Source organism: Notolepis coatsorum (assembly GCF_963971535.1).
Source record: "Notolepis coatsorum genome assembly, chromosome: 5".
Classification (NCBI taxonomy): domain Eukaryota; kingdom Metazoa; phylum Chordata; class Actinopteri; order Aulopiformes; family Paralepididae; genus Notolepis; species Notolepis coatsorum.
This window is the reverse complement of record NC_140169.1, coordinates 135,330,046-135,353,777: the sequence shown is the minus strand read 5'-3', so window position 1 is coordinate 135,353,777 and position 23,732 is coordinate 135,330,046. Positions and strand designations below refer to the sequence as shown.

Below are 23,732 nucleotides of genomic sequence, written 5' to 3'. Positions count from 1 at the left end.
CAGCTAGGAGTTTATCGCAGATGTTCACGCTATCTCCCCCCAGATCCCCTTCCTGCTGACCAGACAGGAGTTAAAACAGTTGCACTATTGCAACGACCAGGACTCATACCCCACCGCCTTCCCACCCGCTAACACTGACAATTGTGTTCATATAGATCATGTCTGACCAAGCCGGAGGTACCGCTCAGGAATTTAACCCGGGTCTCTGTGGTGATAGACGGGTGCTTAGATCGCCACACTACCCAGATGCCCCGTGAGCTGTCTTTGCATTCTTTCCTGTGCCCTGTCTGCTGTCCTGTTAGAACTGTTAGATGGGTGTACTGTCTTCTGTCCTGTTAGAACTGTTAGATGGGTGTACTGTCTGCTGTCCTGTTAGAACTGTTAGATGGGTGTACTGTCTGCTGTCCTGTTAGAACTGTTAGATGGGTGTACTGTCTGCTGTCCTGTTAGAACTGTTAGATGGGTGTACTGTCTGCTGTCCTGTTAGAACTGTTAGATGGGTGCCCTGTCTGCTGTCCTGTTAGAACTGTTAGATGGGTGTACTGTCTGCTGTCCTGTTAGAACTGTTAGATGGGTGTACTGTCTGCTGTCCTGTTAGAACTGTTAGATGGGTGTACTGTCTGCTGTCCTGTTAGAACTGTTAGATGGGTGTACTGTCTGCTGTCCTGTTAGAACGGTTAGATGGGTGTACTGTCTGCTGTCCTGTTAGAACTGTTAGATGGGTGTACTGTCTGCTGTCCTGTTAGAACGGTTAGATGGGTGTACTGTCTGCTGTCCTGTTAGAACTGTTAGATGGGTGTACTGTAGCTGCTGCTAGCGCAGACCACCAGGTCAGATTCTGATGCAGCCTATATCAACATTGTCAAATAAAGTGACTCATGCCTTTTATATTGTTCCTGTAATCTCTTTTAACAGACATTCTTACCAACAGTGTGACACACAGGCTATGGTGTAACTCGCATATGCATGGAATAATAAGAGAATAATAAGAGAATAATAAGGGAAAAATAAGGGTATAATAATGGAATAATAAGAGAATAATAAGAGAATAATGAGAAAATAATGAGAGAATAATAAAATAATAATAATAATAATAATAATAAATAATAATAATAATAATAATAATAATAATAATAATAATAATAATAATAATAATAATAATAATAATAATAATAATAATAATAATAATAATAATAATAAGAGAATAATGAGAGAATAATAAGAGAATAATAAGAGAATAATGAGAGAATAATAAGAGAATAATAAGAGAATAATAAGGGAATAATAAGGGAAGTCAGTTGAAAGGAACAAGAGAAGAATGGCTACCTTTGCCCAGAAACAAAATGGGCACAGGTTGCATTAGATGTTTGGAAAATAAATATATTTAATATAACAAACCAAACGTACCCAACCAAGTATGCCCTCAGATTAATCACTAATGATAGATACGTCACTGTGTCCTTTATGATAAGGTTGGTTGGTCCTCTCTGGTGGAGAGGCACAACAAACACTGGTATTTGTTCATTGCCCTTATTGGTAAGCTATACTACAGCATTATTGGAATGGAATTTTGGAAACTATGGAACCCGTTCTAGTGACCGGCTGGTCCTTAAGGTCCCCTGAGTTTGCTCAGAACAGGGTAAATCTGCATTTCGCTATATGATGCTCATGGAATGAACTCCAACAGTCCTTACAGCTTGAGATTCTCCCCTCTGTTGCTGTTTAAGACTTTGATCTCCAACCTTTGTCAATCAAGTTGTACATGTTTTAATTGATTTGTTATCCTTGCTTTTTGCCTTACCTTGTAAATGGTCGAATTAAATGGCAAAATTGTGCTTTTATCCAAAGCCCTTTACAATTTGTTCCTCACATTTGACCCATTCACTCACACATTCACACACCGACGGCGGAGGCAACCATGCAAGGTGCCAACCTGCACATCGGGAGCAATTAGGGGTTAAGTGTCTTGCTCAAGGACACTTCGACACGCTGCCCGGGAGGAGTGGGAATCAAACTGGGAACCTCCGGATTACCAGACGACTGCTCTACCTACTGAGCCACTTGTCTTATTGTTGTGACTTTATTCGCTGAGTGATTTTATGTGCCCTTCCTTTGCTTATCTCAGTCTGTACACTCGACGTGACTGTAAATGAGGGAAACCTCAGTTGCCTTTCGAGTTTAAATAAAGCTTTGAAATGAAATACGGAGTGTGTTTACACTTGGAACAGAATCGACTGTCCCTTTTTGCTATTCGATTAAATCAACCGCAGACAAGTCACAGTATAACAAACAGCATTTGAATGCAGGTTTATCTCCATAGAACTGGTCTGACAATATATTGGCCGCGTCTCTGGCAGCGGCAAGACCGTTTCTTCCTGCCACTTGTCGCTCCGGTGCTGTGAATACAACACTGAATGTGCTTCTGCGTTACATTGTGTTAAAGGTCTCAGCCTGACAGCAGAACAGTGGTTCTACAAATGTGAGCCCAGGCTGGGGAGAGAGCCGGACTGGAGGCGGGGAGGGAGGGAGACACACTCAGGGGAGCTGACCCCCCTCTCCATTCAGCCTCCTGCAGGACCAGTTGGGATAATATGCTGAGCAAGCAAGTCGAGTACAGCATGAAATGAAGGCCAGGAATTGGAGCACTGGCTCGGGTTTCCTTCAAGGTCTTTATAGGTCTCCACTGCACCCCTGACCGTTTCATCTTAGTCTGTCCGCCTGTCTGTCCGCCTGTCCGTCTGTCTGTCTGTCTGTCTGTCTGTCTGTCTGTCTGTCTGTCTGTCTGTCTGTCTGTCTGTCTGTCTGTCTGTCTGTCTGTCTGTCTGTCTGTCTGTCTGTCTGTCTGTCTGTCTGTCTGTCTGTCCGCCTGTCTGTCCGCCTGTCTGTCTGTCTGTCTGTCTGTCTGTCTGTCTGTCTGTCTGTCTGTCTGTCTGTCTGTCTGTCTGTCTGTCTGTCGGTCTGTCGGTCCGTCGGTCTGTCGGTCCGTCCTTGTCTGTCTGCCTGCCTGCCTGCCTGTCTCTCTCCCTCACTCACTCACTCACTCACTCACTCACTCACTCACTCACTCACTCACTCACTCACTCACTCACTCACTCACTCACTCACTCACTCACTCACTCACTCACTCACGCACTCATTCACTCACCCACTCACTCACTCACTCACTCACTCACTCACTCACTCACTCACTCACTCACTCACTCACTCACTCACTCACTCACTCACTCACTCACTCTCTCACTCTCTCTCTCACTCTCTCTCTCTCATTTATGCACAATGCACAAAATCACATTAGCTTAAATCATATAGGCCATTTATGTCACCAGTGGATTGGCGATGTTTCTCTTTTGAAGATTCTGCTCTTCTGTATATGGAGGCCTAGTGGACGGATGAGCACATCATCATATTCTCATTAAGTCATTTAGGCTATATATTCAGCATGATGGCCTATTATTATATGAATGAGGGACATCATCAAGTGGATGTTAATCCACTGCCAGGGATAATTGTATTGCTAAAAACTCAGACACAAAATCATGAGCTATAGGAGGGAACATACTGTATTGCCTCCTGAGAAAAGATGAAATGTGTTGTCATTGTATAACGGTTTGTCACGTCACAGTAAGAAATGGCAACATAGGCTCAGACCGCCCAAGTAGCTGTCCGCGGTCCTGAACAAGCATCTGACCCTGTCAGTGGCAATGACTGGTCCATATGCATCGGGCCTGAGATCACACTACTATAGCATGCCACGTTGTCCACGGCGGCGTGAGATCTCGGGAGAAGATGGGCACGAAGCACCGGGTCGCCGCCGGAGATGTATCTGTTCTCATGTGTATCTTTCGCGAGCTATTGATGCAGAGCCAGCGTCCCTGGCTGTCAGACCGACGGAACATCGGTAAGCGCGCGAGGACCGTAGAAAGAGGGTGCAGCAGCATGCATGCGCGAGGCAGGCCGCGGGAACACAACAAGCACACCCCGGTTGCCATAGAGGCGGCTCGTCGTGCGGACGCGGTCTGACTTTCAAAAAGGATTCCTCGGGGGATTAGGATTGTAAGAAGAGTATGTTGTCAAGTCAACATAAGATGACATTGGCTGTCAGCAATAGCCCTCCGTCACTCCAAAACGCTCCCCGGACGTGGGGAGACTGACAAGCTAATAACTCAGTCGGCCCTGAGATGGATTTAAAATCGGTATGGTATCTATGACTGTGTAAAAACCACGGGATTCCCAATCAATAGTGATTTCGTTGAATTGTGGTTGAAAAGTACTACTCAGTGTATTGATTCGCCATGTGACTGTGGGATTGATCCATATTACTCCTGGGTAACGTTTACATGTAAACATTTACTGCAGAGGACGTGTTGGGGTGTCAGCCGTTAAAAGGCCATGGATATAGCCCATAATAATGTATGCGGGGTATAGTGGGGTGATGAGTGGCACCTACTGTGTATAGATCCTGTCCGTGTGAACACTTGCAAGCCAAAAAGTTACATTTTAGGTTTTTTTTTAAGTTTTTTTTAAAAATTTATTCTGAAGCATTATACTCTTTATACTCTCTGTTTATGGGGCAAATCTTCTTTTTTGCCATAACACTTTACACAGTTGTGTAAAGTGTCATTTGTCATAAACTGTTGCACATGACATGACTATTTTTTATTTAAATTTGTTTTTACAATAGAAAGGAAGGTTGAGAGAGAGAGAGAGAGAGAGAGGGAGAGAGAGAGAGAGAGAGAGAGAGAGGGAGAGAGAGAGAGAGCTAGAGGAGAGAGGGAGAGATATAGGGGGGATAAAGAGAGAGAGAGAGAGAGAGAGAGATCTTCATATAGCAGAGAAACATTTTTTAGAAAAAAGTGCTGTTTCCCCGCATGCAAATGCTTATGGCTGGCCATCCACGCACCCAGCAAGTAAATGATTAAACTACCATTTAACATGCAACACCTCGTTGTCTTTGAAAGTTATTGCAACTTATTAATATGCTCCACACAGTACAGAACCATGCATTTGATGTCCTGCTGCTACTCCCCTGAAAGAAGAAATCACTAGTCCACAGTGTGTTTGTAGTTGGTGTTAGCCTAATAGAAATAAATAACTAAGAGATAAGAACGCGACGACCCTTCCATATTAAATTGAATGGTTGGAGTGACAAGATCAGTGTACACAATGCATTGTTTATCCTCCTGTGATAAAAAGGCAACAGTGTGGCTCAAAAAGGTCCTATAGCAAATTAGCTTTTGCAGCCATCGGTTTCAATGTGGACAATCGCAGCTGTTTCAAGTAGCCCGAGCGGTTTGTGTGAATGGGACAGGGTATAATACATATACATCTTTTACTATAAACAACAATCTTACCAAATCTTAAAACGTGCGGCATCCCGCGAGAGTATCCAATAAGACACAGCAGCAGAAGCGGCAGCAGCCTGAGGTTGAACCTGAAAACGAGACTAGTTATCAGCGGGGAGGTAATCTTCATGTTGTTTGGGAGATGCACAGTGGTAATCCCCGTACGCTTTGATTCCCCCGGAATTCTTCTACGGTCGTTCGGCAGGCAGGGTGACGGTAGAACCAGGCGCAAGATCACGGCATGGTCACTCGCTCTTCTTCTTCCCCTAAATCCATTAGCAGTCCCGGCATGATTCCCGTCTTCACTGCGCCAAGAAACAACCCTCCGGTTCGAGGGACGGTACCGTTAGGACATCCATGTCGAGATGGTATAGAAATCCGATGGGGCATCAGGGGCCCATACGCGGGTTGACTGAGGTGAGGCACGGGAGCGTTTATCCACACGAGTGTTCGGCAGGGGAGTCAGTGCAGGGAGCGACCGCTGGAGACTGGAGCGCCAAGCAGAGTAGGATCGCGATAGCAGCCTGTGTGAGGCACTTTGGGTTGCCTACGCTCCCATTATAGGCTTACTGCACTGCTGCACACAGCCTCTGACGTCGAGCCAAGGTTAGTGTGAGCGCGCGCGCGCACGCACGCACACGCACACACTCGCGCGCACACACGCACGCACGCACGTACGCACGCACGCACGCACACACACACCAGATAGAAAGGAAGGGTGAGAGAGAGAGAGTGTGTGTGTGTGTGTGTGTGTGTGTGAGAGAGAGAGAGAGAGAGAGAGAGAGAGAGAGAGAGGGGTGTGAATGTGTGTGTGTGAGAGAGAGAGGGAGAGAGAAGAGAGAGAGAGAGAGAAAGAGAGAGAGAGTGTTTGTGTGTGAGAGAGAGAGGGCGAGAGAAGAGAGAGATATAGAGAGAGAGTGTATGTGTGTGTGTGAGAGAGAGAGGGAGAGAGAAGAGAGAGAGAGAAAGAGAGAGAGAGTGTTTGTTTGTGAGAGAGAGAGAGAGAGAGAGAGAGAGAGAGAGAGAGAGAGAGAGAGAGAGAGAGAGAGAGAGAGAGAGAGGAGAGAGAGAGAGAGAGAGAGAGAGAGAGAGAGAGAGAGAGAGAGAGAGAGAGAGAGAGAGAGAGAGAGAGAGAGAGAGAGATCTTCAGAGCATAAAAACAGTTTTAGAAAAGTATTGTTTCCCCAAGCTGCTATACAAGGCTTATGGCTGGCCATCCACCTATAAATAACATTTCTCGTGCGCTTTTAATAAGTGAACGAGTCCGAACAGAAAGCGTATAGCCTCACAATAAAAACAGATTTACGGCCGAGGATAGGCTTCCGCAAAACTTTAACATTTCTTGATACGTGATATGCATAATTATTAAGTATAAAAACAGCCCAGACTGAGGCGAGAGAAACACGTTGATTTTACTTTGTGCTCTCAGGCCCAGCCGACACTTCAAATGCTTTTCAGCACCATGGACAGCGACAGCCCTCCCCCCAGCGGATTCTGCAGAAGCCAATTAGGTACTGTATGCTATATATCTGCTCACAAATTAGTGTCTTTATTGAGGCTATAACAATTACATTATGGGCGCTGCCTACTGGAAATGCTTCATGTTCAGCTTATTCTGTATGCTTTCACATGTCAGGCCTTTGCCTTTCAGAGAACATTCAGTGGCAGCCGTAGAGGACATGTCTTATTCTCTGCAGAATATCCTTGTGAAGTGTCTTTTCTTCATTCATGTATCTTTTATCTAAGTTCATTGATCGTATAGTGTTCTATTTCACCCTTTCCTCTGCATGGTTTTAGGTATTTTCAGATGTTTGGTTTCAAGTAAGAGGAGACTGACGATATGGTCAAAATCAACGGGCGGCGGTGTTTATTAATAAAACAGCTTTAGGAATTAAAACAGTACATCGTCTCTTTCATTTGGTTGTTGTCGTCTCTCGGTGCTGTTCGCTGTCTTAGGTTGTCCATGGCCAACACCGAGTCCTCTCTTGTGGTTCGCTGGTCTGGTTGTCAAGACAACCTGGTCTCCTCAGTCTCAGCGCTCAAGCAAGGAGCGCTTGATTTCATCTCTCTCCGTGGCAGGATCTCCTGCTGCGAAGCGATCTTCTGTCATTGGATGTCAGTGGCTCTGAGTCTCCGGCTCGGCTCTCAAGCTCCGGTTGGTGATCCTCTCTCCGTCGGTGGAGGTTCAGCGCTCAAGTTGCGATGCGATCTCTGTCATCGTCTGTCCCCATGTCTCTGGGTCTTCAGGTCCTTTCTGGTGTGTCAGCGCTTCTCCTGATGCGAAGCGATTTCGTCTGTCATCGGGTCTCAGTCCCTCTGTGTCACGGCTTGGCTCTGCAGGGGTCCTTCTCCGTCTCCTCTGAGTGTCACCGGGTGTGTGTGGCGAGTCTCTCCAGGTTCCTTCTGGTGTGAGTCGTGTCTCTCATGAGTCGCCATTCGCCCTTTTTATTAGAGGAGAGAGAGAGAGGGGGAGACAGAGAGAGAGAGAGGGGGGGGAGACCCTGCCTATTCCTGTCACATTCCAGCAGAACTTGTCTGAGAGTGTCCTGTGACCACATGTTACACAATTTCCTGGGTCTTCTGACAACGGTTTTCACAGTTTGAATCTGCTGACACTTTAATCATTACTTAATGAGAGGGTAGTTTTCACTGAGTAATACAACATCATGCTTATGACTAAAAGGTTTACATAGTCTAGATAAGAACCAGACTACTTTTCCAGACAGTGCCCAGATAACAAACCCTATATATCCGTTCTTTAATAGAACACCTTATTTTCCTGATGAACATTTGACCAATACAGTATAGTTTTACCTTCTAGCTTTAAGAGTTTCTTTTCTTTATTGTGACTAAGTTATTCTAATAGTTTCTAAGAGTTTTTGCCTACATGTAACCTTATTAGTTTTTTCTATATCCTGGATGCATTTTGAACATTTGGCCTTACTTGAGTGCTGCTGACTCGTCTATCTGAGAGGCTCTTTTTACCACTCCTTTTACTCTGTCCCCTAACCATTCTGTCATGTCGTAACCTGAAATCCCTTACTTAGGGTAAATATGACCTTTTGATCTCACTGTTATTTTCAGTTTGTTTTAGTTCCTTCCTTCTGTCTGTTATTACCAAATAGGTTCGACCGGTGGGGGCAAATGGGTCATTCTTGAGTAAGCTTTTGTTCCTCTTTTAGCTAGAGTCCTTCCTGCCTTATCTTAATATAGCCTGGAGGGCCCAGTAATTATCTTAAGGTCAGCCATCTGTTGGGGTGATGGGAGAGTCGACTTGGCTCTACCCTCTTTCTACCAACATGGTGTTTTTCCGGCTCTTTCTTATAACTCAATATTTTGGTACATTTATAGTTTGCTTTATTCATGTTTTCATTTAGAAATATACGACAATCCACCCTTAGGGGGTTTAATAACCTCCTATACAACATTAATATTCTAAATTAAACATGTTTAAAATCATTCTCATAATTTTTGCTAATATTTTCTAAAATTTTCAAAAAAATCCAAAATTTACCCAAATCGAACTACAAAACCCTTTCCATCTGTACAGTTACAAAATCATCATTTCACCTACCTTTTCCTCCTTTCACAGTTTATATACATTATCAGTTATTATTATGACATCCAGTCTAGGTCCGTCTCTCTATGCAAAGAGATGATCGTACCATTCTCAGCTTCTTTTCGTTTAAGACTATATTTATCCATGTACTTAGCTTAAATGTCTATTTTTTGTAATGGACTCTGCAAGAAAAGATTAATACATCACACCACTAAAAGATTAACTCTCTAAACATTTGAGGGAAATTCAAACAAGCAACATAAATTATTTCTTCTCCTTGAAAAGACCACTGAGGCCTCAATTATCCTTTGCTTTCATCCCTGTCAGTTATCCCTGTTTAAACCTCCTAAGGCCTTTACTGCTAACTCGTTTTTGACCGTTTTGTTTCTTCTTGTTGTATTTTGTGCTAATCACAGCCCCTTCTTCGTTGTATGCAGGTCTCTGGTACTGCTCCGATTTTCCACAGAAGGAATCGATTTTCCCTCTGTCCTTTTTGCATTTTGGATTATTATTTACAAAACACACAATAGATTGGAAACAGTTATTTTCGCAGATACATTCTCTACTGTTCTGCATTTTGACAATACATTTTTCTCCAATTCATTATCTATGTATTTCACAGCTTCTTACGTTAGCATTCAATCAAATCATCTTTGTCTCATTTCTTTTTGTGCTGTACTGTTTTACTAGATCAAATATCTTAAGATCAACACAACTACCTCCACCCTTGACAGTGGAATAACCATTATTTCACTATCAAATACCTCGTTTCCCGACAGCTCCTCGGTCCGGACAGTCAGCTCTAGACGAGGCCAATCACCAACAGACCTATGTGCATGGTCAACAAACCACAGTCCCTTTAAACACACATCACACACACTCCGCCAGCTTTCAACAAGCCGGTGCAGAGTCCTCCATAAGTCAATCATCAAATTCACATGTCTGCACCCTACACGAACACTAACTGGCCAAATTGCGACCAACAACCTACAGAGCTTTCTTATAGACAGAGAAACATGTTCCCCCAACACTTATCATAACCCAAAAAGTGACACAACCCTCCAGATTCTACATCTGGAGTCTCAATGAGCGGAAAACAAACCATGAACCAGCTCCCGTCCATTCTCAGTTTCCAGCACATTATATCAGACCTCCTACCAGTCTCGCTGTGTCACCACCACCTGCTACCCCTGACCGGCGAGAGAACCCCCCCAGCCAGCCAGTTCCTAAAAAAAGTATAGTCAACCAAAAACAAAGAAAATCAAAAATAAACAAAAAAAACTGTGAGTGCCTACATGCTACACACCCATCCAACAGAATTAAACTATCATCCAGAGGCATAAACACCCCCGCAAAACTAAGACAGCAAAATTAGAAATCCAAAAAGAAATAAAATAAGTAATGAAATAATAATATTGTTGTTCTTTTTTTTTTTTTTTTTTTTTTTTTTTTTTTTAATTCCTTAATTCAACCTTGACCACCCTTTGATCAAGTATTGTAATCACTACTATAAATAGTCCTTTGTTTCTAACTCTGTCTAATATTATATGTTCCATTGTTCCTGTCTAAAAACCCTTCTCTGACACCGTCTGGTTCAGAGTTCACATGACCACAAGAGCCATTGCGGTGACCATTTTTCTCTCTCTCTCCAATCTGTGCAGCCGGGCCAGGCTGCACAGGTGGGAGATACCAAAAATCGTCCACCATACCATTCTCCCTTACGTTTTCCTCACTGCCACAGCAAGAGTTGATCAGACACACTGTAGCAAAAAGGAAAACCCATGATTTGTCTATTAATTAACTGTTAGTACGATTGGCCCATGCATCTGTCAGTCATTTCATCTCTCCTTGTTAGTTGCACATCCATCTTAGTCGCTTCCACTCATAATCTAATGTATCAACGCTCCTATATATTTTTTTATCTATTTTTATTCCAATCAGTCCTTCTTCCCATTTTAACTTATTAATAACTCTATTTTCCCGAGCACTATTAGCTCCGCTTGTGCATTCCTGCCTCGTTCTTAATTAACCTATGACCTATGCAGACACCCCCTCTGACAATGTCCCAACTCTCCACATTCCCAGCAACCCTGTTTGGCTCATTTCTTTTTTCTGGACGTTCGCTGAGGCCTCCACCCTTTGTCACATGACCGAGCGAAATGGCCAACCTCCCCACAACCCCAGCACACAGCCGACGCCGGCCATCCCAGGGGTTCCAGTTCACCCAGTTTACCACGACTCCCACAGTCTCTCGGCTGGCCTCCCACCGTCCTCTCCAGGTCCACCCCTCTCCTGTCCTCTGGTCGCATGTCCTGTTGCCTGGAGGAGAGAGGGGCATACCTGTCCTTTTCTGCTGCCTCTCCTCGGGCCTTCTCTTGTTGGGAGGGGCCTGGAAACTCACCCCTCCTGCGGTTCTGTTCACCCTGTTGCGGCCCAGTTCCCTGTCCGGGCAACAGAGCACAGGGCATTCTTTGATCACAGCGGCCTAGGTCAGACGCCCGAAGCATGATCTCAACCGCTGTCGCTTCTAGTAGCACAGTCTTTCTCGCCAGTTCTCGTCCCAGTCTCTGAGTCTCGTGTGCGGCTCGACCGATCTCCAGCTGTATCTTCATCAGGTCTCGATGAACTGCCTCGTGTTGTTCGAACGCTGTCACAAACGCTCTCTGTTGTCTATAGTATGCTGCCTCTTCCCCCATCTCAGCACCGGCGGTTTGTCGTCCCACCGTTGGGCTCCGCCTCTCATCTTGGCTTTGGTGCTGAGGGCAGGATGGATGTGGGAAACGGGTGGGCCGTAGAAACTGTTCGTGTATTCCATACCTGCTGTCGGTCTCAGTTCCAGCCATCCGGCCAGAGTGGACTTCGTGGGACGGCTGTAACCTCAGTCTCTTTTTCTGCCCCTTTGTTAAACCGCAGTCGCCTGCAATGGACACTCCAGCTTGAATCGGTTCTGGTTGGAGTAACACCGTTGTCACTGGTTCACTCCCCTGTGTTGGAATCAAAGTCATCATTCCAAGTCCTTCTGTCATACTGGTCACATGAGAGAAGTCCATATTCAAATCAATCAGATCATCACTGGTATAGTCTATCCGGGAAATGTCTGCAGAGGCCCTCGGCCTACTCCCCCCAATGGCCCGATCACTAAGGCCCTCCTCCATATCGTTGTTGTTGTTATCCTATTGTTACTGCATTTAACGCTTCAGTTGTTCCTATCAAATGTCCCACTAAAGTGAACTTCCTATGTTCGCTTTGACCCTTTTAACCTCCTTCCAGTTAAGAGTACCCTCCTCCCGTTCGGATGCACTCCTTCCCCTACTTAGATGTACCTCTCCCCTCCAGGATCAGGAGATACCACGTGTGGGGAAACCGGCTTTTTCAGGGCCGCATTGCCGCCTACACTGGACCCCCTCTCACCCAACCAAGGATACAGGCCTCCACTTCCAGGCTAAGGTCTCCTCACATGAACAGAAGAAGTCCCCTTATCTTACCTTCAGGTGCAGTTTAAGGCTGGGTCCCTTTCCAATCTTAGGAGAGACAATTCAGATTCCTCTGAATTGACACCCCTCATCCCTCTGCTTCCCAGCATTTTCTTTTCAAAAACACTGATCACAGAAGCACAGCTCGCCTACTAACCCTGTATCGGCTAGTAAGGTTACCGTGGCCTGACTGTACATTGAGCCAAGTGCATTTATGCCCATACTGTCCAGTCACTCACGGTCCCCGTCCCGCTATCTGTGACTATAAGCAGGGGTCATAACGCTCTCCTGACCGGCTGGCGACCCAGTCGATAGCGACCTCATAGTCCGTCATCAAGTCAGGACCCCAAGCAGCTGACTGTCCGTAGTACCTATCAGCCACTCAGTTTAGAAACCGACGGTCTTGTCCCCACCCCGCTTGCTCTGGGCATGGAAATATTGACCGTTTTCGCCAGCCTTGCCTGTTCATGGCAGGAGCTGTGCCCCCTACGGTGCACCGCCCTGCTCCTAGGTGTGGACTGTCGCCCACGTACCACCCAGTGCCCACACCAACTTATGTGCGACGTTTCCTGGGCCGACTAGGCGGTGCCACAGTGGTATGTTATTTCATACCTCGTTACGCACGAGGGCCTTCAGTTTCTCCCCAGCACTATAGAATGTGTTTAACGTGCGCCCAGACTCTTGCGAGCCCACTGCCGCCTGTTGACAGCTAGAGGTTCGGGGTGCCTAATCCCCTCCCTAACTGTCATTCATTCCACTTTCAACACACTCTTGTAATCACCGTTTGAAAAAACAAGTTTCTCTGTCTTCCACTACTTCTACTTACTTGAGTTAAAACACTCACACTGTCAAATTTTTACTGTGCAGACAAGGATTGATAACTGGCTTATCATTCATACTTATACCAAGGCGCATTAAAGCCGTTTTCCCTAGATGGTTGTGGAAGTCGTTAGAGCACCTGTCCGGCCGAGCATCTGTATAGAAAGAAAGCAGAAATATCCAAACTTAATACAGTGGCATTTCCCTTATTATTTCCACTCTTCGTTATGCATTGGAAATGTCGGGCAACACTATACTAATATATTTAAAGAGACACAGTGTGATTTGCTTGAAAAAATAACGATACAGCTTATCTTGTTTTTTGTCCGTTCCTTCAACAGGAACACTGGAGTTTTCCAATCCCCTGTGTGCTCTCTCCTCCTGATTTCCTGGGAAATATAATCATTAATCCCCTTCCTATCCATTTGTCTAATAATCCTTTGTAAACCTGGTCCTTCATCTGATTCTTATCTCTCTTTGCTTGATGAATCTGTTCATCCTAACCTTATTTCTTACTTTTAAATGCCCGATTAACGTATCGACTAAATGTATTATTCGCTTTCGCTTCACTTCTCATACTACATCCATTTCATTCATCCTTACACACAACCATTACCCCCCACAACACTTAATAAAAATTAATCAGTGTTGCTACTGCTACCAACCACCTAATCAGGGAAAACAATAAACTTTTAGCAACTTAGATCACTAAAACCCTGACCGACAAATAGTACAGCTGGCCACGTTAATAATTTCATGGACACCCGCACTATGCCACCGCAATATCCTCCCAGTTCTCTGAATATACAAAGAACCGTCAACTCACAGCCCAAAGCGTCCTCCCTTCAGTTTCGAACCTGAACGGAAACACCCCAAGCTTTCACCACACCAAGAATATTACAAATTATCCTACCACCACCTGCACCCAGACAGGCCAACGCCCATCCGGTACCCACTTCATATACACAATAACAACGCAGTACAAATAAACCTACAACCAAATGCCCCACAACATGCCACAAACCTAGGGATGGCGAAGCACAAGGATAGACAGAGGGGGGGCGAAGGGAAAAGAAAAAAGGAAGGAGGGATACAGGGATACAGGGACTAAGGGGAGGAAAGGGGGGGGGGGCACACAATGCAACATTAACTACTACCAAATCCGTCTAAATCAACCTTAACTTTAATCAGACCAAAAAAATGATCATGAATATTCTATCTCGCTTATGTAATCCTATTTTAGCAAGTAACACTATATTAATATAACCAATACTCCACGCCCATGATGAATTTGAAAATGGGGGACCCTGATGTAAACAAGACGAAAGTCTTTCCCCGGTCTGCATACCCTTAACAATTGTGTGTATTGAGCCGTACTGTACTGTACCCATTCTACAATCTGTTAATAAAAATTTTCAATCAATCAATCAACCAGGCAATCTATCCTAAACAAAACTCCCTTTGTGCACCTGTCCCCTCACAAAGTTAAGCCGGGAGACAGGGATGGAGCGGAGGGGGGCGGGGGGGGGGGGGGGGGGGGGGGGGGGGGGAGGGAGGGAGGGAGGGAGGGAGGGAGGAGGGAGGGAGGGAGGGAGGGAGGGAGGGAAGGAGGGAGGGAGAGAGCGTGAACGAGGGAGGAAGAGACAGAGGAAAAAGGGGGGGGGGGGGGGGGTTGTTCACGCCAAATCCCACCAGCGCCATTACACCTGGCCCATAACCAATACAGACCTATAATCAAACCAGTAAACACACCCATCATCAACAACAGAAAAAACCGAGCATAAAGAATTTATAAATCCCCACAAATGGTCGCTACTCAAAACCTATAATAATTACAAACCCTTCTCTACTGCCTACAGCACCTCGATTCACCTGTAAAGGTGAAACTATAAAAGAGGCAACAGCGCCCTCCACTGGAACGTACGATCATCACCACCAACGCACTACAGCACTCACCACTTCCTGTAGGAGGCGCCCACGCCTCCCCCGCAAGTGCGTCATCACGTAAACCACCCCAAGACGTCAACTCGACGTTCCACCTCAACCACAAAACTACAATTCCCAGAACCCTCTACACCGGAAGTACCTGTCCATCGCCTCTCTAAGATCCCGCACTAGCAAAGAGTAGCAACACGCGAGATTCCCCGAGAGTTCAATCATGCTATATTGTTAGCACAGGTAGCTTAGCATCTTAGCTTCGTTAGCTCAGTGCCGCTAGCACCAGCTTAGCTTAGCATCCAACATCACTTCTCCTAAACGGCCCAGTCCTGTTGACTCGAGCGGCACATCACATTGCGACGTTTACACAACCCCAGCTACACCCCGTAACATAACTTTAATCCTATTAAGCCCCCGTTTACAGAACCTATATTATTATCCTCATCCTAGCATGCTCGCCCGCTTGGCCCCGGCCGGCTCCGTATATTAAATCTAACGCTCCCGATCTAGCCCCGTTATTCCAAATCTAACGCACCCCAAGCTCCGACGCTCCCTATGACGTCACCAGCTCTAAAATCCCCGTTTTCTTTGATCTTTACTACATTACTTTTAAACTTCTACAGCCCCGATTTGAAAAATTTCAACGCACATTACACATCTCCTAGGTTCCATCTCACATGTCATTCATTCAATTCACTCGAAAACGCAACACAGCGTCCACACGCTAGTCCCGTCGCGCCAGCTAATGCTGGCAGGACAGGGGTGTGGTTTCTCCGTTGCAGCCTTGGCCACCAGCTGGTTCATAATAATACAAAAAATACCTTGACATTTACTCAGAGCTCCTAACATCCATCCATTTAAACACATATACTTAGCAAAACAATGTCTCATTCACAAGCATACTATTCATTTGTACACAATCATTCCAAACGCATCTCCTTGCTTTTTTTCACACAATATCCTCCTATTCTCTAATCCCCCGTGCAGTATTTAATTCCAAAGTGCTTCATATATCTACTGAGTCCGACTTGCTATACCCCTGAGAAACCCACTCCATTCATGTATTGTAGCCCGTGAAAGTTTCAGCAGCGCCCTATGTTGGCTTGTATCGGAGTTTATGTGGCCAATTCGTGTGTCCGACCGGTACTCCCCGCCACCCGTAGAGCCCCCTGCATTCATCCACGCGGCTCGATGTTCTACAGATATCGACCTTAGCCAATCTGAGCCTAAATGACGTCGGATTAGAAGTGGTAATTCGCTTATGGAACGTCTTCCAAAGTCTATTACTCCGTCGCACCGATTCTAAGTGTGGTTTCTACAGCATTCTAGCCCGAACCCTTAACCTCTCCTCATCTCCCTGTTCTCTGTCTCTCTTTTCTCTTCGTGGAACCAGGCTACCCCGTACTTCACCACGGTTTATCTCTTCGTGGAACCAGGCTGCCCTGTACTACCACGGTTTATCTCTTCGTGGAACCAGGCTGCCCTGTACTACCACGGTTTATCTCTTCGTGGAACCAGGCTGCCCTGTACTACCACGGTTTTTTCTCTTTGCTACACTTTACCTTACCCTCCAATGAACCACTCCGTCACGCACAGTCCCACTTCCCGCTATCTGTGACTAATCTCCGTTCCACTGCTCCTACGCCGGTCCCCTCAAATATTTTTCCTAATCCCTAGCCTATCCCCTAAGCTGATATAACTAAACACAGACATCTATTTCCTCTCCTCACTTGGCCTTGTACTAATTATAGGCATCCTAACTGAACATAAGTGCAGCGCCGGTGTGTGGCTGAGACCAGAGCCAGGTTGTGAAACCTAGACCCCGGTACCCCTCCAACACCAACTTTATCCTGGTCCATTTACAACTCATTTCTACCTAATGCAATAGCAACCCCAAAATGCGAGACTGCTTCGACCATTTACCAATTTTAAACACATTAGTACTACTTACCTATTCCCACTGGCCTCGGTCGCAACGGTGACGATCCTCAGTCCTCAGTCGTAGAGAGCATCGATGAGGGGGAGAGAACCTCTCTGTGTCCTTGAGAAGTGGCTGCTATGGTTTTTAAACCGGTACTGGCCGAATGCAGGACGGGTCATGGCACCAATTGAAGTGTCTTTTCTTCATTCATGTATCTTTTATCTAAGTTCATTGATCGTATAGTGTTCTATTTCACCCTTTCCTCTGCATGGTTTTAGGTATTTTCAGATGTTTGGTTTCAAGTAAGAGGAGACTGACGATATGGTCAAAATCAACGGGCGGCGGTGTTTATTAATAAAACAGCTTTAGGAATTAAAACAGTACATCGTCTCTTTCATTTGGTTGTTGTCGTCTCTCGGTGCTGTTCGCTGTCTTAGGTTGTCCATGGCCAACACCGAGTCCTCTCTTGTGGTTCGCTGGTCTGGTTGTCAAGACAACCTGGTCTCCTCAGTCTCAGCGCTCAAGCAAGGAGCGCTTGATTTCATCTCTCTCCGTGGCAGGATCTCCTGCTGCGAAGCGATCTTCTGTCATTGGATGTCAGTGGCTCTGAGTCTCCGGCTCGGCTCTCAAGCTCCGGTTGGTGATCCTCTCTCCGTCGGTGGAGGTTCAGCGCTCAAGTTGCGATGCGATCTCTGTCATCGTCTGTCCCCATGTCTCTGGGTCTTCAGGTCCTTTCTGGTGTGTCAGCGCTTCTCCTGATGCGAAGCGATTTCGTCTGTCATCGGGTCTCAGTCCCTCTGTGTCACGGCTTGGCTCTGCAGGGGTCCTTCTCCGTCTCCTCTGAGTGTCACCGGGTGTGTGTGGCGAGTCTCTCCAGGTTCCTTCTGGTGTGAGTCGTGTCTCTCATGAGTCGCCATTCGCCCTTTTTATTAGAGGAGAGAGAGAGAGGGGGAGACAGAGAGAGAGAGAGGGGGGGGAGACCCTGCCTATTCCTGTCACATTCCAGCAGAACTTGTCTGAGAGTGTCCTGTGACCACATGTTACACAATTTCCTGGGTCTTCTGACAACGGTTTTCACAGTTTGAATCTGCTGACACTTTAATCATTACTTAATGAGAGGGTAGTTTTCACTGAGTAATACAACATCATGCTTATGACTAAAAGGTTTACATAGTCTAGATAAGAACCAGACTACTTTTCCAGACAGTGCCCAGATAACAAACCCTATATATCCGTTCTTTAATAGAACACCTTATTTTCCTGATGAACATTTGACCAATACAGTATAGTTTTACCTTCTAGCTTTAAGAGTTTCTTTTCTTTATTGTGACTAAGTTATTCTAATAGTTTCTAAGAGTTTTTGCCTACATGTAACCTTATTAGTTTTTTCTATATCCTGGATGCATTTTGAACATTTGGCCTTACTTGAGTGCTGCTGACTCGTCTATCTGAGAGGCTCTTTTTACCACTCCTTTTACTCTGTCCCCTAACCATTCTGTCATGTCGTAACCTGAAATCCCTTACTTAGGGTAAATATGACCTTTTGATCTCACTGTTATTTTCAGTTTGTTTTAGTTCCTTCCTTCTGTCTGTTATTACCAAATAGGTTCGACCGGTGGGGGCAAATGGGTCATTCTTGAGTAAGCTTTTGTTCCTCTTTTAGCTAGAGTCCTTCCTGCCTTATCTTAATATAGCCTGGAGGGCCCAGTAATTATCTTAAGGTCAGCCATCTGTTGGGGTGATGGGAGAGTCGACTTGGCTCTACCCTCTTTCTACCAACATGGTGTTTTTCCGGCTCTTTCTTATAACTCAATATTTTGGTACATTTATAGTTTGCTTTATTCATGTTTTCATTTAGAAATATACGACACTTGCTTTGACTTTTTTTTCTCTCTCTATTTCTCTCTCTCTCTCTCTCTCTCTCTCTCTCTCTCTCTCTCTCTCTCTCTCTCTCTCTCTCTCTCTCTCTCTCTCTCTCCTCTCTCTCTCTCCCTCTCTCTCTCTCTATCTCTTGAAGAGCCACACATTAAACCTGTTTTCCATTCACTCTTTTTATTTTATTTCAAACGATGATCTGTGTACTTTCATTGCAGAAAAAGAGCGTGAAGGATGAGGGCAAAAGAAAAGGCAAATCCGTAAGATCCACATGAGGAGCTGCTGAAAGGCATGAATATTTAACCTATGTGCAGATAACTTCCTTTGGACTTGAACGCCTTCCAGGAACAGACATGCTGGGGCGTGAATCAACCCAGCCTATATAATGTGGATATGTCTGTATCTCACAGATATTTGAATACTGCTCATATTCCATAGGAAAAGATAACTATTACACTGTAAGAAAAAAAGCTGCAAGAAAACGGTAAATGTCTGGCATCAATGCTGATTTTATTGTGGAGTAAAAGACAGCATCCAAGGGATAAAAACATGAGAAAGTGCAAGCACTTATTTCCATCATGGTTGCCAAATACTTACTGTCAAATTACAGTAAAATCAAATACATTTACAGATTACAACCTTTATTTAATGGTTAATATTTTGATAAAAGGTCATTTACTGTATCTTTATGGCATTTACACTTAAAGTAGAAAAACAAAAGTAATCTGTAAAATAATACAGTGAATTTCCCGTAAAAAAAACATTTATTTCTTACAGTGTACGCTATAAGTATAGGCAGTGTTCATCTGAATTGCGGACTTGAGTTGAACCCTTTCACTACCACACTACAGAAGGTTAACCCTTTCACTACCATATGTAGTGTGGTAGTGAAAGGGTTAACCTTCTGTGGTGTGATTGTGAAAGTGTTAACCCTTGGCCGTGTGGCAGTGAAAGGGTTAACCTTGTGTAGTGTGGCAGTGAAAGGGTTAACCTTCTGTACTGTTGCAGTGAAAGGGTTAACCCGTTGGTAGTGTGGCAGTGACAGGGTTAAAGGAGACATCGTCACGTGAGGACAGACACTGTAGACTAGGACAAGTAGGACAGTCTACAGCTCATGTGTGACATTAGCCACAACAAGTGCTAACTCCACATGCATCTCCTCAGCGTCGACCCCCCAGCGTGTCTTCTCTACACACAGGGCAGCTAGGGCCGTCATCAGAGGGGGATTGCCGCGTGTGTTGTCCCGAGCCCTGGGCCAAAGCGGGCCCTATAATAGATGCATATGGTCGTTGTCACGGTGCACACAGGCGCACTGCCCACGGCGGGTCCAGATCACGAGCCAAAGCATTTGATGTGTAGTTACTAGATACAGCGATGGAGTGGGCGGCTCAGCCACGAGGGGAACCTAATCTGAACAGCGTTATGAAAGAGCTCTTTGATCCCAGACACTTCCACCTAAACCCTGGATGAACACTGTCATTGTGTGGCCCACGTTTAAAGCAAATGGCTATAGCTGACAAACGCACTTTACACAGAGGCCTAGTGGAGACAGAGAAGAGGAGTGAGATATATATATATATATATATACTGTATATAGAGAGAGAGTGAAAGCGAGAGTGTGTACTGTATGTATGTGTGTGTGTCTGTGTGTGTCTGTGTGCGTGCGTGCATGTGTGCAAGTGTATGTATCCCCGAGGTGCAGAAGTGTGTGGGTGAACTAAATGTAAATCTACTTACATCAGCAGCAGCGTTTCCTTTTTTCTAGGGCTAATTCATTGTGCCTTATACTCAGAACGTACCAAATCCCCCTCACAATGAAGGCAAGAGGGGCACAATGGTGAGGAAGAGCACTTCCACAGAGAGCAGAGGGAACAGAGGAGTGAGACTCGGGGATCACTGTACTGTAGGTGGTGTGAACACCGGCCCGGCTGCCGGTAGGGCTGCGTGGGTCTCTACAACACCCTGCGATGTGAGCATAATCAATGGCCGAGGTGCTCATCGTGGCCACCATCTGCGCCATTAGCATAATTATGGAGAACATCGGGGTACCGGTAAGCCACTGCGGCTCCGTAATGCCCAGCATGAAAGGAATGCTTATTTAGCTCAGCGAGAAGACATCAACTGACAGAGAGATGTTGGGATTCCTTTTGCGGTCGCGACGCCCTCTGGCCTCGAGCTGAGATATTGCACGAGAGTGTGCAAGCAGGGGTACTCGGCATTCTGGATGAATGTGTGTGTGTGCTCAAGCGGTTAGGATGAGATTGATTGGAGTGTTGGGGGTGACGGGGGGTTGTGCGGTCATGATGGAGCAAGGCTCCATCAAACACAACGGCTCTGTGGGAAAGCCCCGTGGTGTTCCCCTGTGCCTTTTGGGAATTGTAGTTCTTTCTTTTTTAAATATTATTATTCATAACCAGATCTGTGTAGGTTTTGAAGAGGACATCAGAATTGATCCGTTTATACAGACTCCCTTGCTTGTATTCCTGAGAGGCCTCTATATAAGCAGACGGAATTAGACAGTTGTATTTATTCAGTAGGCCTATCCATTCAAGCACTGAGTTACGCTGAGGGGCTTTATGCAAAAATAGAGATAACCACAACTAAAAGCCCTTCTCTCTCTCTCTCTCCCTCCCACTCTTCCCTCCCTCCCTCTCTCTTTACCCTGCTTATGTCTCTTTTTTCTTTTCTCTCTTTTCTCTCTCTCGCTCTCTCTCTTCTTTCTCTCTTGCTCCCTCTCTCTTTTTTCTTTCTCTTTCCTCTCACTCACCATCTCCCTTTATCTCCCTCCACCTCTCTCTCTCTCTGTGTCTGTCTGTCTGTCTGTCTGTCTGTCTGTCTGTCTGTCTGTCTGTCTGTCTGTCTGTCTGTCTGTCTGTCTGTCTGTCTGTCTGTCTGTCTGTCTGTCTGTCTGTCTGTCTGTCTGTCTGTCTGTCTGTCTGTCTGTCTGTCTGTCTGTCTGTCTGTCTCTCTCTCTCTCTCTCTCTCTCTCTCTCTCTCTCTCTCTCTCTCTCTCTCTCTCTCTCTCTCTCACAGTCTCTCTCTTTCTCAGTCTCTCTCAAGCCGGTGGAAAGACAGCGATGACAGAGGCAAGGTAACCATGGAAACGAGAAGCTGATGGTAAGATCCTGAGAGAGAGAGAGAGAGAGAGAGAGAGAGAGAGAGAGAGAGAGAGAGAGAGAGAGAGAGAGAGAGAGAGAGAGAGAGAGAGCACGCTCATTCACATTAGCCACACTGTGCTGAAGGCCCATCTCTTCTGGTTTTGTACACAGTCTATTCTTATGCTAAGCTCAGAGAGAGAACTGCAGGCTGAATAATCGCTGCCCACAGTTACCACCTGACGCTCTCCGCTCAACCGTTAGTCCCGCCGCGATGATGGCACCTCAGGAAGTCCCACAGGTTGGAGAAAACAAACGAGCGAGGACTGCAAAGATGGAGACTGTATTCCAAGCACACACACACACACGCACGCACGCAGTAAATGTTGTGGTAGTGGTAACAGGAGCTGCAGGTGTATTCAGGTGGGCGACAGTGGCTCAGGAGGTAGAGCAGTCGTCTGGCAGCGTGCCGGGCAGCGTGTCGATGTGTCCTTGAGCAAGACACTTAACCCCTAATTGCTCCCGATGAGCAGGTTGTGGCACCTTGCACGGTTGCCTCCGCCATCGGTGTGTGTGAATGTGTGAGTGAATGTGAGTAACAAATTGTAAAGCGCTTTGGATAAAAGCGCTATATAAAAAAGCAGCCATTTACCATGTACCATTCCTCCTGAGTCTCCTCTCCTGTCTCCTGGCCGGCCGTTCCTCCTCCATCATACGGGTCCCATCCAGGCACCGCTGACGCCAGGTGTCACGGTCAGCAGCAGCAGCATCCTCCAGGCCTCAGGTCTGATTCTGCACTTCCTTAACACGGTCTTCAGCTGGTCTTTACAGCGCTTCTTCTGCCCTCCAGCAGAGCGTCGACCATGATGTAGTCGGCCATATAGCACTCTGCGAGGCAGCCGGTTTGAGGGCATCCTTACTACATGGCCCAGCCATCATAGCTGGTGCTGGGTGATGGTTGCCTCAATACTCCTACAGTTGGCCTTTGAGAGTACTTCAGTATGAGGCACGCGATCATGCCAGGTAATTCCCAGGATGCGCTGAAGGCAGCGTATGTGGAACTGCTCTAGGGCCCTGATGTGGTGGCTGTAAGTTACCCAGGATTCACAACTGTAGAGGACGGTAGTGATGCAGACGGCTTGATAAACGTATAGAATAGAGCAGAGGTCCATTGTCCTCAATCAAGAGGGTTGTCCTCGCACTCAGTTAGTCAGACATACAGTATAATACGTAACATAATAATAAGAGGTCCGTACGCAGCCAACACACGGAACATCAACAGAAACATCAAGACATAATATATGCAAACAATATATTTAGCATGCAAACAATATATTTAGCGTGTATACTGTGTAACTTATAAATCACATTCTATATACAGAACTGTCCCCCTCCTGGCCCGGTCCTATAGTGCTCGTGCCACATCCCTCGTTGGGCTCTGTAGCTATTTAAGTTCTTGAGTGACGCTCGTTCACGATTCCACTTGTAGCTTGGCGGATGCGGTGGTTACCGCGCAGTCTGCCAGCGGCAGCGCAGGGCCCATATGTTTGAGCAGCGCTGTCAATGAAAATCACGGGGTCCTCGGAGAGAGAGATAGTGCTCAGAGACAACAATTAGTCAGCCGAGACAGTAATTAGGACCTCTCTCCACACTGTCACTTGGCGTTAGCGCTGACGGATGCTCGCTGATACCCCCAGCTGATGGCGGTAG

The 23,732-nt window shown here is 46.0% G+C and overlaps 1 protein-coding gene across 1 annotated transcript in view; it reads right to left on the bottom strand.

The window, feature by feature from the left end:
* Positions 1–22,936, bottom strand: part of LOC311228368 (glutamate receptor ionotropic, kainate 2-like) — a gene marked incomplete at both ends in the record, with an annotated part of 103,550 nt that extends 80,614 nt beyond the window's left edge. The window contains one exon of the mRNA XM_084314276.1: positions 22,739–22,936. Within this exon, the coding sequence (XP_084170402.1) occupies positions 22,739–22,936 (198 nt within the window). The remainder of the gene's footprint in view (positions 1–22,738) is intronic.
* Between the last annotated feature and the right edge of the window lie 796 nt (positions 22,937–23,732).